This window comes from Poecile atricapillus, chromosome 7 (assembly GCF_030490865.1).
Source record: "Poecile atricapillus isolate bPoeAtr1 chromosome 7, bPoeAtr1.hap1, whole genome shotgun sequence".
Lineage (NCBI taxonomy): Eukaryota > Metazoa > Chordata > Aves > Passeriformes > Paridae > Poecile > Poecile atricapillus.
In genome coordinates this window covers 6,196,247-6,216,122 of record NC_081255.1, presented here as the reverse complement: position 1 = coordinate 6,216,122, position 19,876 = coordinate 6,196,247, and the positions used below count along the sequence as shown (strand labels likewise).

General features: G+C 37.3%; 1 protein-coding gene across 4 annotated transcripts in view; it reads right to left on the bottom strand.

Annotated features, from left to right (window-relative positions):
- Positions 1–19,876, bottom strand: part of RABGAP1L (RAB GTPase activating protein 1 like) — a 229,893-nt gene that overhangs the window by 199,995 nt on the left and 10,022 nt on the right. For 2 of the 4 annotated variants that reach the window (XM_058843202.1, XM_058843199.1), the window contains exons 2-8: positions 13,709–13,808; positions 8,724–8,878; positions 7,406–7,598; positions 5,810–6,020; positions 3,733–3,907; positions 2,769–2,929; positions 2,187–2,297 (exon numbers count right to left, since the gene is read on the bottom strand). In XM_058843202.1, coding sequence (XP_058699185.1) covers positions 2,187–2,297; positions 2,769–2,929; positions 3,733–3,907; positions 5,810–6,020; positions 7,406–7,598; positions 8,724–8,858 — 986 coding nt within the window. In that variant the 5' untranslated portion in view covers positions 8,859–8,878; positions 13,709–13,808. The remainder of the gene's footprint in view (positions 1–2,186; positions 2,298–2,768; positions 2,930–3,732; positions 3,908–5,809; positions 6,021–7,405; positions 7,599–8,723; positions 8,879–13,708; positions 13,809–19,876) is intronic. The other 2 variants (XM_058843201.1, XM_058843200.1) reach the window with 2 other exon arrangements.

The window sequence follows — 19,876 nt, the reverse complement described above, 5'->3', positions numbered from 1 at the left end:
AAAGACAACAGCTCCCAGATGCTACTGCTGCTGTGCATCACTCAGATGTACACAAGTTCTGATCCGTGACAGACTAAATTTTTGGGAACTGTGTTTCCAAAAGAATGGGAGTCAGGAACAAGTAACCTCTGCCTCTCACAGAAGCAGAGACTTATGATGCCTAGCAATATCCTGCTGCAAGAAGGGCTAGGGCTTCTCTTGCCTCTTATTTCAAAGAGGAAAATCAGTTCAAACTAGGTCAGGACCCTCACTTGCAGAAGATGGATTTTACAGGAAACAGTTGTCAGCACATTCAGCCTCTGACATGAAGAGGCTCAACCACACACCCAGGATTCAAAATGAGCTGCAGACTGTGGGCCTCAGTCTCACTTCAGACTTGCTGCATTTCTACACTTAAAGGTGGCTACCGAGCAGCTCTGTGCAACTGCACATACTCCACTATTTTCTAGACCAGCAGGGAAAAAAAACCAACAAAAAAAAAAAAGAACTGTAAGAACTGTAACTGTTATTCACTAATGTATATTTTCATTTTTAAAAATACATATGCTACCAATGGATAAGGCTAATAGTATTTAGTTAACACTGCAACAGGACAAAAGGGAATGGCTTCACACTGTCAGAGGGCAGGACTACATTACATATTAGGAATAAATTCTTCCCTGTAAGGGTGGTGAGGCCCTGCCACAGGCTGCCCAGAGAAGCTGTGTTTATTCCATCCCTGGAAGTGTTCAGGGCCAGGCTGGACAGGGCTTGGAGCCACCTGGTCTAGTGGAAGGTGTCCCTGCCCATGACAGAGCAGGGTGGCCTTTAAGGTCCATTCCAACCCAAACCATTCTGGTTTTCTGTGATCTTGAAGAGTTTCCACTACTAATGAGAAACCAACCAATATTCTGTAATTCAGTTCTAAGGATACCAGCCTAGACTTTAACTTAAGGTACACCTACGTAACTCAGGATTAACCCTCATGTATGACTGGTAGCAAGCTGTATGTAGACACCACTGTATTGAGAAGAGTGTCAGTCCTTCCATTTCTGAAAATGAAAGGCTATTTCACTCTTCAGAAAAACCTTCTTAAAGCCCCTGATCATTATCCAGAATTTTCTTCCTGAATCCTAAGAACAACTGAGACTTGACATCTCCCATTGTGAGATTGAACCTATGTAGTGCCACACATGACTCAGAAACGGACAACATCTCTTCAGCTGCTTTGATCCAAATAAAAACTGGCAAAACTTAGGGCAGGATACAAGAGCATGAAGGGCCAGAGTAACACATGAGAGTAACTTTCTCCATCACCCTGACCCAACCCCAGGCTCTGCCAGAAGACAAAGAGGGAGCACTTTCTCTGAGCAGCAACCAAGTTTGATCTCCTGAAACCATGACAAAAGAATTTTGAAATCTTTAGACCAGAGACCAAATTTCTTCAGAAATATTATTTTGCACTGTAATTTCCACTTTGAAATACTTTTGAAGACACATTAAATTGCTCAGAAGTTTAGTCTGATGTAATCTGCATTCATCTTTCACCAGTTTTGAATTTTAATCTTATCAGGGGTAAGTATATAAAACAACTTACAAGTCTGTGTATGTCATTCTAATTAAATAACTTTTTCACAGCAAAGCTTGTGGTGATAAAAATAGCATCCCCAATTGAATATTCTAAACACCATGAAAATAAAAGTTAATTTCTAAGAAAGATAGTTTTACCCTGGGGAGAAAAGCAATAATCAAATGCTATTCATAAATGCCTTATTGTCTGAATCCTGAAGGCAAAATTGTTTAAATTAAAATTACACTGAAAATAATTTTTTTTTTAAGAAAAGCCTAATTTTTCAACACAAAAACAATGATAAAAAATTCCACTGTATATCCCTTGTCTAAAACTTTAGTTTCCATAAAGTAAAAGCGTGAAACCAAATCAAGAGATCAGCTGTGTTTCAGGAGGGTTGGGCGTAGGTTTTCCTGATTCTCCTGTTACCTTGAATTTCCTTTTCACTCGAACCAAATTCTCCCATTGTTACTCTTTTGCTAAGACTGCCATCTGGTGGCATTAATTCTCTTGTGCAACCATACTTTGAGTTATTGGTACATTTTTTTCTAGCATGTAACTTGCAAAGTCAGAGAAAACTACATTAAACATCGTTCTTTCAAAAATCTAACCTTCGTCATTTCAGTAAGATTTTTACCTTTCAATGGCCAGTTCTTTGTTTGAAAGTTGCTGAACTGTGATCACCACTTTCTTCTCAATTCCTTGTTTTAGCTTGAAGTATAATTTATCTCTATCCTTTGGCACAGGGCTAAAAGAAGAGAAACATCCTTCAGCAGGTATAGAACATGAACTGTTAAATAAAGTGTCTACATTTTCTGAATTTTCAATTAATTCAAAATACATTAGATTTTTTTTTAAAAAACAACAAAAAAGAGACCACTAGACTGTATTTACTGAAGAAACTTGATCTGATTAAAGTTTTTAACAGACTTCTTACTACCTTTTCCATTTGCACAAGCCTCCATTGAGCATCCTTAAAAGAAATGAGGTAATGAAAAGAAACTCATTTGAAAAAAGGTATCCTGAATTTTAATATTTTTACAGAAAAAATAGAGGGAAGTAAACTGTAACATCATAAGAGCAGCTTCCTATTTATAGCATGTCTGCTCATGAAAAGAGGTCAAATGAATTTTGTTGCAACCCAGTGGCTGTGCATGTGGAAAGTAGCTGTGGGCTTTTTCCAAAGAGATTTCTGCTTTTCCCTTTCCATTCTGATTACCTAAAATTTCCTTTTCCATCATCTTCTTTGACTTCTAAGGAGACACTGAAAGTGTACACATCACTATCTGGTGTGGGAAGAACAAAGTCCTTCACATGCTCAGATGCTTGTTTGGAAGAACGCTTGAAAGCTGTGGAGAAACTATACAAAATTCGGCTGACCTGCAGAAAAGCAAAATCATTAATGTTTTGATCAAAAATAAGAGTTTTTTTAATGAGGCATTGTGATGTTTTTGAAGGTCAAAAAATCACTTGCCTCTTATACTGAACACAAACCATGCCTTGTGTACCACAAAGCACTGAACATCACGTGTTTAATAACCAAGCCACTTCAGTAACATCTCCTATTTTTCCATTCCTGATACATTCCCTGCTCATGTCATGCTCCGTGAGTTAATATAAATTACATTATAGATTAGGAATGCAGGAATGCAGGACTTAATTAGGAATTAGGTCCTCATTAGAGGACCTGCATAATGTACTTCTCAGGTTGTGTTTTTAACAACACAACCTACAGCTTGCTCCAGCAGATGTCAAAATCCAAGGAGGTTTTTTCAGCCTCTCTTTTTCCACCCCAAGAAGTCCTTTTCTCCCAGACTCTCTTAGCTCTCTTAGTTCTTCCTAAAATATCTAGGGGGGAGAACCATAACATGGCTCATTTTAATTCCAAAGGTATATATTGTAACTTTAGTATGAAACATTCCCAAATGAGGCCTGCAAAAACCCCAAGCAAGGCTTTCCAGATCTTCCCATTACACTGCTGTTTGGAATTTTGTTGAAATACTAAAAGCAAAGACAAAATTATAATAATAATAATGTATGACTAGCTGCACATTCTGCAAAACTCATTCATATGTGGTAGCTTATTTTTCAAGTCACTATATACCACTTCCACATTGGGAATGACCTCTTCAAACATTGCTTCTATCCCTCTTCCCAGTCACTGCACACCACAGAATACTTACAGCCTCTTTAATCTCACAAGAGAAAACATGGATCTGGAACTCTTCTGTTCCACAGCTGCTCTCAGTAAATGCAAAGCAGTCACTCTCTGCAGTCCCATTTTGGCCCCGCACACAAAACAACACCTTATAGATGGGAAAGGAGGCTATCTCCAAATTGCTCAACTGATTGATTATTCTGGCAAGAAAAAGAACAGGGAAGATCAAAAGAATAGGTCAGTAAAACACCTACCTAAAAGGCTTTTCTGCAATTAGATAAAAAAGGATCTAAACTCTAACTACTGTTAAATTCAAGCAGATGAGATGGGCAGCAGCAAGAGAAATGTCATGCTTTACAAATTTAAGGTGTAAATGTTCCTGGTTGTAACACTGACTTTATTTCTTTTATACACCATAATACAGACAAATACAGTACCTCTAGATCAAACAGTAAACAATGGCCATTGCTTGTGAAAAACACATAAGAAGAAATGTAGAAACCACAGAAAACCATGAAAGTGTGATTTGTATACAAAGATCAAAGAAAATGCAACATTAAAAAGAAATTAAAATATCTGTTTAAGAAATTGTTATGAAAACGATTTCAGAATCAACAGTATACTGGTTAGCAAACGTTGCTGCATTCAGGTGAGTATCACAGATCTAGGACCACACCCCAAATTTTAAAATACTCTCAACAGAACCCAAAGAATATTTCAGAAACTTAATAGCATGAGAGTGGTGTTTCAAAACAGACTAACAGGTGGATAGTGACTTTTAAAGAATAACAGTGGTTCTCCTGTCTTCTCAATACTTGTTCATATGCAAATTCACATCAAGGATCAATAAACATTAGTCACCTAAAATCCCAAGTCTGTAACAATAAAAATATAGGACTAAAGGCAAGAAGACCCCTGGGAGGATTCAGTCCACTGTAATTCTGGTGGGACATGATAACTGGAATGTCACAGGACAAGTACTCAGAGACCAGATAGGAACACACTCTTCAAAGCCAATATTAGTATCACCTAAGCTTTGATGGAATGTGTCATGTCACATGTGGATTCACCCTTCCAGTTCTGTGCAGGTTCTTAAGCAGCCCCACATTTACTGATCTCCTCTGAAATTAAGGGTCAAAGGAACCTGCTGTTTCACTTGCAAAACAACCCTCCTGAATGGCCATACTGAGTACAAAAATTAGGCATGGAACACCTTACATCATGTGTCTGTGACTGTTGCCATTGTAGAAGTATACAAATGAAATCATTTCTAACGTCAAATGAAACTCAAATTGGGTTCAAAGAACAAAATGGAAGAAAAAAAATACAGATTCTCTAAGGTCCTTCTCTTCCTCTACAAGATGATAGCCAATATATAAACACAGCACGGGCAAGGAAAGAAATCTAATCATATCCTTCTGACACCTTGATATCAGAGCTTAAAAATAAACATCTTGGCTATTGAGATGTTCCCTACTTCTGGATGCAAGAATGCTGCAGCTGCATGTTTAATGCACCCTGATTAAGAACCTTTGACTCCCTCATCGCTAATTAAAAGACCCTTTTCATATGGGGAAAGTAAGTATTTTTTAGTATCTGGAGACTGTCTGGAGCATCTGCATCATGAGGCAGACACAGGTCAGAGATGGCTTCTGCACAGCAGCAACTGGAAGCAGAGACTGGCGCCTCAACTCTGTAACATACATGGGAGAGTCTAAACTGACACTTCTGCAGCAAATCCAAGGCCAGAAGGACTCCTGCAACACATGGACCTTCAAAGTGTTGATAGACTAGGGAGGTCAGGATAGCACAGGTTATTTCTCCCTTTCTAGTATCTCTCTTATTATCCTGTTTGAACAGATATTAAGGTAGAAAGAGGTGTTTTTGCTGACACTGTGTGGCAACTGATACCACCAGCCATGCACTGCATGGTAAATTTGAGCACACATTTTGTTGCTTCAGAGGAATTTCTCAAAATTAACTGTCTTCAGCAACAACCTCAGCCATAAATCTAGCAATTCTACTTCCCTGTGCAAGTAACAAAATCAGAAACCACTTTTTATATGTCTGCTTAAGCAACAAATGAAACTCTTGTGTGTTACCTTACAGAGCCTTCTGGAATGTTTGGAACATAGAGCGTTACAGGTAAAGGGGCCTGACTCGAGGATTTCATGTTTGCCATGGCATGTAGAGCTTCTGGTTCATTCCGTGGGGCTGACACCATTGTGCAACCCAAATAAGTCAGTTTGTTAAACAACACACTGTCCTCCTCTGGGGGTTCACTGGGAGAAGATGGCCTTGGTGCAGAGATTTCTGAAAAAAGAAAACACTTCTTTAGGCATTTGCTTTTACTCTTACTTGGTTTTTCTTTCCAATGAGTTCCACAGCAAAACCTCTGATATTTTCCAGGGACGGACATGAGACTAGACAGTTCAGCTCCAACAGCAAGAAATTCATTTGACAACTTAGTATTACTGTGAAGTCTGTTCTAATCTAATTCATGTTTCCAAGGGTGGCACGGGGACAAACTGCATTTTGGTTCTCTTTAGCACTACTGGAACACAACAAGGACATTCTAAGTCTTTCTAAGCAGTCACATAATCACAGAACATTTAGAGGTTGGAATGAACCTTGAAGATCACCTAGTCCCAACCCTTCTGTGTGCTCTGTTACTCCTGTTTTTAATTACTGTAGCTGATACTGCCAAAATACTTAGAACCATGAAGGCTGTAAAACGGAATTATTCCTGTTGGGGCTGGAGTGGGGTGAAAAACATCTACAAGTATTTCTTTGTTCATTCATGCAAAGGGTTGGGCTCTGTTTGAAGAATGTGAAACAGGAAGACAGTAAGGTAAATTTCTCAAAAATATAGCACACATGTAATTAAGAGATGGGTGTTTCCATTTCATATAAACTATCTTATTCTACCACAGGAACATATTTATTTTATTTCCAACAGATGCTATGGGAATTGGCTGACAAAATGCCACAGAAGTGCCCTGCCCGCTATTGAGATAAAAAGAATTATAGTTCTAGGCACAAAAAGATGACCACAGCCTTGTATTCCTAATATATGTAACAGAACACATATATTTTTTATTGCAGGTTTTTTATACGTCTCTAAAAAGCTACAATATATTTTACTTAAAATATATACAATATAGTTTAGATTAAAAGCTTTTAGTCCTCCCTTTTAATGAAATTTTCAAACACCAGGCAAGCACCAAAATCATTCCTAGCAGATATCAAATCCTAAAATAGTCTTACTGCTACCTGGTGACAGCATCAGAGATGGACAGTTTAATCAGTTTATTCAGGGTGTATTTCATTTGCAGGTAGCACCATCAATGAACACTGCCCTGAAACTTCTTGAGCTCCAGCAGCAGCAGATCCACCTCAGCTATCATCCACTCAGCAACTCATACAATCCTTAGTCCCAGCTAATCCTTGGCTGAAGACAAAATGAACTTGACCAAAGCAGAGAAGCTCAAAGTATCTGTCTGACGACAATATCTAAAATCTTATTTATAATCTTCAACAAATAATAAGAGAGAGGCCCCAAGGTATTCTCCAACACAGTTTTGGAATGAAAAAGCTTCTGGAAAGCTTTATATTTATTTTAGGGTTAACTTGAAACTGCATAAAGAAAAAACCTGCCATGTGTGATGAAGAGGGAAAGCACTCAGGCTTTCTACTACTACCTGTAGTAGAAGGGTCTAAAACAAGCTGCAAAGATGGCTGAGTTGTTTGTACTGCTGACCCATCCACAGCTGCCTGGCCACTGGCATCACTGAAACCTTCTGGGAGTGCAGTGACATACTGGTCTTTCTCAGAATCCCGCAGTATCTCTTCCATTGCCTTCTCCAGCTCCTCATCTCCATTTGAAAATACCTGTAAGCAGAAGGAAACCATCCATCAAAAAACTACAGACTTTTCTTAGAATAATAGGTTAGTGTATTTGGAGCCTCCATTCAGACTAGAGATCGAATTGTTATGAAAACGATTTCAGAATCAACAGTATACTGGTTAGCAAACGTTGCTGCATTCAGGTGAGTATTTATCTCAGATCTAGGACCACACCCCAAATTTTAAAAGACTCTCAACAGAACCCAAAGAATATTTGTTATAATTAGTCTTAAAGGAAATTTTACTTTCTTAGTCATATCCAGTACATTTCAGTGGCTTCACCAATTTTCCCACACATTAGAGTGGTGCAAGCCTAAGGAAATGAAAAAAAAAAAATTGGAGATACTATTTTTCTTTTAGGGAGTGTGTAACTTTCACAAGTACCAGCTTTTCAGACAAAAGAAAACCACGGCCAAAGCTGCATCATGGATTCTGCTTCCATTTCACCAGCCCCTTTCCAGACTAAAGAAGCAGATAATGTCTAATACAGACAGAAATTATCAGCTGTAAATAACTGTCAAAGAGTACTGCAAAGCCAGAATAGCCCATTTCAGGGGGGAACAAATTCCTATTGTTCCAAGCAGACCAAAACCAATACATCAGCTACTACAGCTCAAATGGCAAAATTTGTATTTAACCAATCAGCTGTCACCCAAGTGCTAAAATATTCTGCTATTTAGAGGTAGAGAGCTTTTAGAAAAGGTCTTACTCATGCTTAAAGTAGGACTAAGCAGGAAAACTAAATTAGAAACTACAGTCCAAGACACTGTGCAATCTATTCGTATACATTCTAATTACATGCTTTTAAGATAACAGTCTCTGATCCCTCAATAAAGAATATTAAGCTTTAAACCAAACCTCATTCTTTGCAAAGTCCTTTACTAGTGTATAGATCCATAGAATAAAACAAAGCTAATTCCCAAAGAAGTTATTAAAAAAACCCTGAACTGCCACTTTTGGACAGATTTGTTTAATCCAAGTGTTAATTTCACTCGCAGACAGCAAGGATAAAAATTACAGCTTAAGACTCTCCTCAAGCATACACCAATTATGCACTCTTTTCATCAATACAAACCGTGCTACACATTTAAAAGTAAAGGCATAGCAAACCTTTAGCTGTGGCTTTTCATCATTTCCAGAGGCGTCCTCAGATTTCTGATGAACCAAGACAAACTCTTCATTAATTAATGTGGATACGGTTTCAGGAATCCTGCTGGGTTTGCTAAATGATGTTTTGACTTCCATCTCAGGTCAGTATTCTCCTCCTGCCACAGAACCAAATAATGAAAAAAAGAAAAAGAAAATTAGTTTAGAAGCTGTATACACTATGTTAAATAGGTATAATATTAAGTTATAATTGAATAATATAATACTTTAAATTATACTACTGTATTATGTATTTCTCAAACTCTGGTTTCATTGGTATAAAGAATCTTATGATTTTTAAGTTGGTGTTTAAAAATACTATGATTTAACAACAGTGTTATCTATTCATATAGATAACAGATGAAGAGGTTCACCCCAGAGCTTTGACTTCCCCTGTTTTTAATCTTACAGTAAATTTATTTAAGGTAGAGTCTGCTTCCTCTACCTCCCTAATTTGTGCCCTTGTTTGTCCCTCAAAGAGGTATTTTCCTTACCCAGAATGTCACAAAGGTCATGTGAAGATACAGATTACCTGAAGACTAATTTCCCAAAACCTACATACCAAGTGTAGGCTCTCCACATAAAAACAATATTTAGCAATCTACATTTAGATTTTTAGGGGCTTTTGTTATCTCTTTTATCTACAGGTGATGAACTCAAAAGTGACACTAAACCACAATCAGATCCTTTTCACCTTATTTCCCAGATACCACCCACAATAGTTAAAACTAACCACACATTTAAAAATATATAAACACAAGCCACAAAGAAACTATAAATATTATGGCAACCAAGAACAAGTTTTCCCATGTCTGCACAAGGAAAAAAAAAAATCTAGAAACAAAGAAAAAGGGCAAAATAACGGTCAGCCTATACCTTACAAGTTCATATAAAAATACAGAGCTGAAACATTCCAAGCATGCCAGCATGAGGACACCTATTGTAGATATCTACCAAATAAAGATAGAATGACCTACATTAACTCAGAATGAGTCTTCCCTCCTTCCTTAGAGAATGAAGAGCTGAATCTTACACATTCTGTATTTTAAAATCATCTATTTTTATACTTTCTGTGTCCAAGAAGGGAAAACATATTTTCAGACTTTATAAACTTTATAAAGATCATGCACTTCTACATATGGTGTACTTCCATTCCAATTTCCTGAAAAATACTGTTCTGGCTGAGAGCTGGGATATAATGTGCTTAAGACTCAGAGTTCAGGTGAGTCACAGACAGCACAGGGGGAAAAAATCTGTGACTGTCACCTTTGCAAGGCTGGAAAGTGCCCAAGGAGGGACAGCTCAACCCACATCTGCTGTGACCAGGAACAAGAAGAGGTTAAGCTTCACCCTGCCCTTCCCAGCAGCAGCAAGGAGCAGAACTGTGCTACACTTGCTTCTCTTCCAATTCCAACCACCCAATGATCAAGAGAAGAATGTTGACTTAGGTCTAGCTATAGGGAACCAGAAAAACAGCACACAAAAGAACAAAGACATGCATGTTCTCCACCATTTCAAACAGGTGTTAGTTATGATGTTAGAGGGAAGAGAAAGTTTTGCAATTTCAAGCCAAAAAAAGAGTAAATGTGGGAACTAGACAACCTTCAATAATGTAGTTTTTTCTATCATTTTTGAAACTACAGTCAACATGCTTTTGCACTTTCAAAGACCTGGCTTGGCATAACTTGCATGCAACTCCTCAAAAAGCTTCTCCCTCTCCATAACCAAGCCACCAACCTAGGTGTTGGTAAAACCAAGTTTTACCCATCAGCCTAGTGAGGGTATTATATGTAGGAATTCCAGAAAAAAGAATTCAAGCTCTTTAGATAACTGACTTGTACAGCATAAAACTCATTAGAAATCACCTTATAAAAAAAGCCTCTAAACAACAGCTGGAATATTTAGAGAGTGGCTAGAAATTTGGATGAGCAATTTCACTCATTCTGACACCTTTCGTATCTCCAAACCAACCATGAACTCACAAGCAAGAATATTTTCCTGACAAATAAAGTAAGCTGAGTTCCACCCAGCCTACATAATGGACTCACTGCTGCAATACGTTTTGTTTCAATTTTTTAAAAAGCATCTTTGCTTTAAAGATTTTCTTGGCAAGAGAAAGCCAAGGTTTTACCAGGCAAGAGTTTAAGTATGTTACAAAACGTTTATTAACTCCATGTGTTTTTTAACAAGTGGTGTAAAAACATTGCTGAAGAGCTTGTTGCAATAAACAGCAAGTCTAGCTCAAAATACTAATTTCAAAGTAAATCCTCTATATGAAAGCAAAGGTTAACTATTACAGAGCTCTTTGAAGGCAATGAAAGGCTGTAAGTTATGGTCCCCAAATACAGCACATCCTGAAGAATTGTTATCTTTGCAGTGACATCAGCACTGAAGAAAACAGTAGAGGTGACTGTCAGCCACATCAGGAGCAAAGGTCCAGGCTGTCAGAGGCCCCTCTTCCTCCCACTCTACCTCTCTTATTGCTGGACCTGATGATGAAAAAATTGAAGCCTCAACCACCACTTCCAGCGTATCCGCACAAAGCGGGATCACAAGACATCCTATTTTGACAGATTTTTGTGTTTTAGTCTATTTAAGTTTAATTGTTGAGCTTACTTACAGGAAAGTAACACAGTAACTCCAATGTAAGATGGTCCTACTTTATTTATCATCCAAGTCACATGCAGATTGCTAACATTAGGTTATCACCAGTTCTTCTTTCTGCAAGGAAGTAAGAGCCAAGAAGCACCATATGAACTATGAAATGTTTTCTGTAGCAGGATTTCAACAATAAAACGAGGGAAAATGTGCCATTTGAAAAGCCAAAGAAAATTAGGATCATGCAAATACAGAAGCATATTGACACACTAAATACATATTCTTGCCCCATGTGGGTAAAGAGAGTTTAAGAGAATTTCTACTTCCTAAACATTAATCTAAAAGTAAAGAAAATATTATAAACATGAGATGATTGTGAGGAGCTCCTTATTCAGGTCAGATTCCTTCAAATCGTGGCACACACATTCTTGCAACTACTTTTGAGTTACAAGGCCTTTAATGTGTTTAAGAGTGTACTCCAAGCTTGCCTTTACAACCAGCTCAAACCACCAGCACAGACACACACCTTTTTCTATACATAACTATATTAACTGGATAAATTAGCACTCCAGAGCCCCTAATTCCAGCCCTTCATTACAGACTAATCCAACCTACTGTCAGTCTTCCCCTATCCCACTGCAGTACAAACAAAACCATTTTAGCTTCAGTTTGGCAATAAAACACAAACACAAGCAGATCAGGCATTCAGGAAAATCTTTATACACCATATTTTATGATCAGTCTTTGACCAAAAATGCCAGAGACAAACTAAGCACCAAAAATCAGGAACCAGTCATTTCTTCAAACAAAACAATTTAAACTCTGATATGAACTTTATTCAAGAGTATAGCTGTGATTGTCATGAAGATTACTGAGATTTACACCACCTTAAGTAGAAAGTTACCTAAGGAGAAAAAATTTCTCTTTTCATTATAAAGACATATGACCTAATGCTTCAGTTAAGTGCTTTTGAGGAAAAGCAGTAAAAAGAATAAAAACCTCTCTAAAAGAATCATGCATTAATGTTATTTGAGGAAGGGAAAAACATCTGAAGAAGTTTTTTTATTCTTTAGTGACAAAAAGAGACATACACGTGTTCTGGACTTTCCAGTCACCTGCAGTCAGTGGATGGTCACTCTCATTTCCCTTGTGTCATTGGCTCTAGTCCTCTTTTTACTCATTACCAAATTATGCACTTCAAACCTCCCTTTTCCTACAAATGTAAAGAAAAAATGACAGTTGACCTACTAGACATGAACAAAATCTAGGAACAGAATCCTACTACTAAACTCAAGCATCTCATTTTTTAAATTGTCCTTTTTTATGAAAAGTTTAAATTTAAGAATCTAAAAAATTACTTCTGATTGCATTAGTCAGAACATACAGACAGTTGTTCAGTCCACAATCATCAGGTTTACTCCCTGATGACCTCAACAGCTGAATGCTGGCTCAGGATCCTGAGGAATGAGGTTTTGCATTTGCTTTACCAGTTTAAAGTTTCTGGGACTTAAAAAAAAAATTAGTTTCAGCAACCAGCAGCGAGGAGCTGGCAGTCAGGGACAGCAAAGAGAAAATCCAATGCACTTCAGCTGCCTCAGCTCCAAGTCCAGTTCCTTAGTTTAAACTGCTGGTGGAGTTCAGTTCCAAATGAAAAATAAGCTCTCTGTTCTGCCAAAGCTGATCCAAAGATTGAAACCTTAGATCAGATGGTTCCTTCCCAAATCCTCAGTGCCAGGAGTTAGAGCAGCTTCTCCAACAATACCTTCCAAAAGATGACAACAAAATCCAAAAAGATGTCAAAGTTCTCTTCACAGCAGGGAACAGTGGGAAGTGTGTACTGCTACTGTGAAGAAGTCATTGCTACAAGAGGTACATTGAACAGTCGTGCTCATTCCTATAGAGAAGGTATTGTCCCCCCATACTTGGTGAGCAATATCACACACACACAAAGTCAGGAACAAACACACAGGAGGAAATTACTCAGAAAACCTACTTGATGAAATTATTATTTATTTTTTTTTTAATAAGACTTTCAGAAAAGGTCTTCTGTCAGATTTTAAGACCAAAGAACTTTTGAGATAAAAAGAAATTATTCAGACATAGTTTTAAGAGAGAGTGTGTATGGAGGTGTGGTATGGTGTGTGGATCTTTCTCCAAAATATATTTTAAGCCACAGGGACAACAAAAGGACTGCAAAAAAAATGTTGCTTTTCTTGTGAGCTTTATTATGTAGATTTGGTCAAGCCAGACCTCTCTGATGTACATCAGTGTTTTGCTTATACAAAGTCCTGGATAAAAGGTAACTAAGCCATACTGCTTGGACAGTTTTGGGACCAGTGATCAGAACTTACCTTTACATATGTACAGTACTAAGCTGTGGAAGGCTCAAACCCAGCAGCTTCATTCCAGAGAGGCATCCCAAGTTCACTACAACTGCCTTTGTAAAGTAGCCTAAGTGATTAAAGAGCAAGAGAAGGTGAAGAACAGCGATTCTAGAAAATCCAGGGGGATTCAGCACTGAATCAGAGCAAGGGACACAGGATAGAAACGCTCTGATTCCTTCCCTCCATAACTCTTCCATGTATTCACACTGAATTCAGACTTGCAAAAACATCACATGCAAACACAAATCAATCAGTCTTCTGAAGTAGCTACCAGACTTTTTTGTATTTACTTCCACTTTGTGTTCAGCAAATATTTCATAGTTACTGCTCTAGTTCTACTGTTGGTGTGTGGAAAAAAAAAAAAAATCTTTTGCTTCAGCACTATAAGTACCAAAAAAATTAGAAAATGTAGAGCTATGAGAGGACAGCAATTAAGGAAGATAAATGTTGACCTATTTTCAGTAAGCAACAAGAAACACGTTTCGAAAGGAAGTTTCTTACCTGCCTAAAAGAAGACAATCAAGAGCAGACTAATTCATACTTTTTACAGCAGAGAAATAAACATAATACAAGCATTACAAACAGGCTTGTATTAAAGGCAGGCTTCAAGGCCATACAGTTTGCCTGACAATCTCAAACTGAAAAAAAACCCCAAAAAACTAGGGAAATAAGATACCTATTTTCAGAACTATGGTTCCCCAAGAGAATCTCTGGGACCTTTGTGAAGAGGAAGGTCCAATAGAGCTATGCAGAAATTCATCTTCTGCTAACTTAAGTCTGAAGTAGAAATATACACCAAAAGGCATAGTTAATTCCCTTTTTGAGCTACAGGATACACTGTATGACAGAAAAATGACCATTAAACTTACTGGCCTTGCAATCACTGCATGACTCAAATTTCCAGATTACTGGTGTGGTGACTCTCTAACTTGCCCCTCAGGGAACAGGACATGAACAGTTCCACACATACAAATACATAACCACGGGTCTCAGCCACATCTTCTTTTCAGAAATGTATCAAAACTCTGCATTACCCTGGCTCCCTACCTTTAATGGGGGACACCTTCCCCAGAAAGCCAGAAGTGCTGCAAATACACAGAGCTTTACCTTTTCAATGCTTCCTCACTGAAAGATTAAACAGCCTGATAAAATTTCATATGATTCTCTATGCTGAGGCAGTACAGCTCACCAGCTGCCCCAAAACCATCTTCTCTGCTGACTGAGTGGCATTTGCAGAAGAAAAATTTAGGTGTCACAAAATCAGTCTGTGTAAATCTCACTGACCACAACAGGACCACAATTTTAATTTCAACTTTAATCTCAACTTCTCTTTGTGTAATCTTTCTATGAGAAACTGTCTCTGTGCTCATACTAAAAACTGTTGTATTACCCATAAATTGTTTCCCAGTCTTATCTCTGGCAGTGAAACACTATGTAAAACACATAATGGAAAAAAACAACCAACCATTTATTTGGCTTACTATTTCCCAAGAATAAAATCAACTTAATAAGCAACAGAGCTGTACCACTATATTGTAAACACATATATATATGTACATAAAAAATCCTCTTTATTTCCAGGAAAGCATTGTTAAAAACAAAAATCTTTCCAAATTAAAAAACACAACAACAAAACAAAACAAACCCAGAAAAAATAAACAAAAAACCCCACAACTAGAAAGTAACCACTGACTTATTTTGGCAACACTGTCTCCTCTGAGAAAGCAAACCTCCATTATGTAGCCAAAAGCAAATAATTAGTCTGTTCATGATGGCAAACTATTTGGAATTGTTGTACTGGGTGCCTAGATACAGAGGTTTTTCCAGATTCTTTTTACACTTCAATCTCATAGCCAAAGAACAGCAATTTAAGGAAAACAGAATCAAAAGAGAGCTACACAAACAAGAAAACGTCTGTTCTCCTTCAAAAACATACAAACATATCTCCTCAAATAAATGATAAGCAGCCTCAGTGTGAATACTGAGACGTTTACTGGAAAGGAGAGCACCAGCTTTCCTGACTTCAATCTCTGGGTTACACATAACCCACTGAACTACCTAAATATTACACAGTCATAGTATGGAGTTTCTTGAGGGAAAAAATACTGCTTTTATTTAGCTTAAAGTTAAAACCACCGAGGTGAAGAACCCTTGCAGAGGAATGGTGGGCATATGGTTAGTACTGAGCTGGAGCATGACTCAAGCGAGGCAAACTGAAAAAACAAACAAACCCCTGATCTCAACCCCTGAAATGAACATATTTGGTGGCAGAAGCATCATGAGCACTAGATGAAATGCCAGGTAAGTGAAAGCATGTCAGGAAAGCTACTGGCTACAAAGGCAGCCTCCCAGCAAATTGGGGGCTTCTTTCTGTTTACTTGTACAATTTGAGCAAGCAGGAGTCATGGATGACAAGCTACACATTAAACAAAACAATGTTAAAAAAAAGGTTGGTGGCATTCTTTTGAACAATTACTTAAATAAATTTTCTGGCCTAAGATTTGTCTACAGGCAGAAGAGACATGAGTAGGAGAACAGAGCACACAAGCACACTTGCCTCTTGCTGCCACAGACTGATTCATGCTGATTAAAATGATTAAAATATACCTGATGTAAGCTAATCCAATTCGTTTTTAACCAACCTAAGGAAATACATTTTATTTTCAGCCACTTTAAGAGAAAAACCTTTGTCCTCTCTATTTATTCCCTTCCAAAGAGTATGAGATAAGTGTTCTTTAGCTACTCTACAGAGATGTCACCAGTCTTTACACTTATCATATTAAAAACAAAAATAAACCAACAAACCACACTTTATACATCAAGTTCTAGCAAACAGGTTTACTCATTAAAGCAGTAGCTCATCCTGCCTCGAGGATAAAGCAACTCTAGTACACTTTCACACGGTTTCCCTGACACCAACTGAAAAGTAACATTTTAATTTCTGCAGCCAATAATTAATTTTTAACTTTGGAAAATATAAAGTAGCAAATAAGAGTTTGAAATTTTTCAAAGCTGGAGTTTGGCAAACCCAAGTTGCTTTTTTTGTCATTGCTACATGATGCTTGCAGGCAGCATTCAAATTGAAACCAACCACCAGCCAAGTTACCGAACTGTATCATCACTCAAAAATATAATGACCTATATTCCAGAGGAAAGAAGCAGCATAATGCAATCCTTGTTTTAAGGAGATTATTTAATGGTTTATTCCCTAACTGTAAAAATAACAGTGTTGGTCTAATGCAGTCAATGGAACAACCTCTGTCCATTAAATAAATTGAGCATTTCAACCAGGAATTTTCTCCACATGCTACTATGTCCAGAAATAATTACATGATGTAGAGCAAAAGAGCCCATATGGAAGAGCAGTATGAGACAAGGCAGCAGTGATCCCAGGCACCAGTCCTTCCTTGTCAGTGCCAAACAAGCGCCTTATCCTGTGTCACAACGTCACTGAAACCCACCAGAAATCCTGACTCACTGCCCTGCACACACTGCCTTCAGGGTCAGTAAAATCCTCACTCCTCCAAGCCAGAACTGGAAGTTACAACAATTATTACCGTGAGGTTTGCAACACGCATTCTGGGAATCTCATGTTTTGCAGATTTAAGTTGAAATCACAATGTTTTGTTCTGAAGCTCCTTAGGTACCTTTATAGCACCAACTGCTGACAGCGTTTCTCAGAAGCTGTAAACCTGCAGCCAGCACAGCCCTGACTTCTGGGATGGAATAGACAATGTTTCATGGTCCTTTCTAATCTCATTCTCTTTAGATTACTGATCTTACGTCTTTCATTCTAATAGCTGTCCAAGGCAGTCACAAGTTGTAAATTAATAACACTAGGAGCTTTTTTCATGGCTCAATCACAGATTTTCCAAAATTGCAAAGACGATGAGTTTTGATTTCACAGCTATATCTAGACTTCTACTGCTGTTGTATCAAAACTGTAGTTTCAACAGTGTCCCCAATACTTAAGAAGCACAAACCCCTCTTCCATTGTAATATGAAACAAAACCAAGCTTCTTGGTAAAAACAAAATACTCGCACATAAGTTAAAAATAAACATTTCTATTTACATTTAAAATAAATTTTCACATCTATTTAAAACCCTTTAGGTTAGAAGCTGAGATTTTACATTGTCACTTGAACATCTAAATATTAAGAGGTCACATGAAAAGTTGGAGGGAGAAACCATAGTTATTTTAAAGACCAAGTGAAACCTTCTGAAAGTTACCTGCTTGAAGCTGAGAAATACGGAACAAAGTGCATGACAACGAAAAGCCACACCAAATGATCCTCTTTCTAACCACTGTCCCTCCCAGTTCTAGGTATGATGAAGTGCACTGGTTCAACTACCACTCTAATTTTTATTTGACCAGTGAATTCTCAACACACTTCACATGTCACAACTTATCTGCTGGCATTTCACATTGCTAGGGCAAGTTTTCATAAGTATATTCCACAATGCAGCTATGTTGTTTATTCCAAAGGCCTTGACAGGTCTTAGAAAATGGAGAATGGAAATTCATAAAAGGCAATAAGACCATTTCCTTAACAGAAGGATGATCTTCCATTGGTAAGAGGTCAATAAGTAATCAGATAAACCTAGTAATAACACATCACTCTGTCCCCCTAATCATACTATAATAAAAAAGGTAAAGGCTTTCTTTCATTTTCTGCTTTTTTGCTTTTTCCATTTGAAGCCTGAAGAAGGAAACCACTTTGCTCATTACATTGATCAAAAGAAGGAAAAACCAAGGCTTTGCCTTAGCATTCAAATCACTGTGAAAAGTCCTCCAAATTAGTTCAACTCTTCTAGGAACTGGCATGAGCTGTGCATATGAAAGCTTCTGGAATACAAGCACCAAGGAATTATGTGGATCTCCTTTAGCTGAAAGAAACTTACTGTTTTTTTAAATGCCAGTGTGTTTGTTGAGGTGATTTCTCCATGTGATCGAATTCACTAATCAAATTATTTCAAATTCATTCTGTAATTCAAGTAAGAACTATAGCTTGGAAAAGTAGTATGAAAGCAATCAACTAATCCCTATACAAAAACTTGCTCATGAAGTTAATAAACAATTAAGAGTATTTTGTAATTTGACAAAAAAATCTGACCAAAAAAACCCAAAACTTGACCTAAACAGAGTATCCTTCAAATCCACGTGAGCAAGTAATTGAAAAAGTTATACAAAGAAAGATGTTTTCATTGCACTACCTGCAGTTACCTTCAGTTCCTTGAAACTAACAAATACATCTCAAAGTATGATAGAAGAGACTCAAAAATTCACTTTCATGTAATGATTACAGGAAAGAAAAGGTTTCAATAGATCAATTAATCTGGGGCTGCCAATGAAAGTTTTTAATTTGCTTTTGCAGTTTTCTTCCTAGTAATCAAAATTAGTAAATAGAATTGCTATAAAAGACAAAATCTATGTTAAAAGCAAAAAAAGACTTCTCAGATCCTTCTTAGGATTAAACTACCACTGGGCTCAAAGAAAAATGGCTCTATATTTAAATTTTTTTTCTAATACATAAACTTGGCCTCTTGTCCAGATTACCATTATATAGATCTTACAAACCACATTTAAAATACTGAATGAATCTTGTGGATTATTTTTGGCCTAAGCCTCAGGTTAATCTACAACTGTCTATAAAAATCAGAGTAAGCTTTTGCTGGGGAAATACATCTAAAATAATACAATATAGCTGCTTATATTGTAACTGCAAAAAATCTTGCAAAAAATCTTGCAGAAATCATTCATTTTCTTGATGCAATTTTCTTGTCTCATATTAGCCAACAAACCCAGTACCTATCTGTTGAGGCAGGCTATCCAGAGCAGTTTGAATTTAAAGTGTTTCATTGTATTTCTAGCTTGATAAATTCACTTGATTGCATAAAAGAAGACATGAGAAGTCAAAAATCTGTGTTTACAATGCCTTTTTTCCTTTCCTTTTTTTTAATCAGAGTCTCTCTCTTGAAGTTTCAGAGAGCTTCCCATATATTACCACACTGTACCATCAGTTTCAACATAAATGATGCATGGTTTTCATTAAATGCAGATATGAAAACCAACTATCCATGTTTACATACTGAATACTTCCACAAAATACTTTTACTTAAGGAAACAAAGAGAG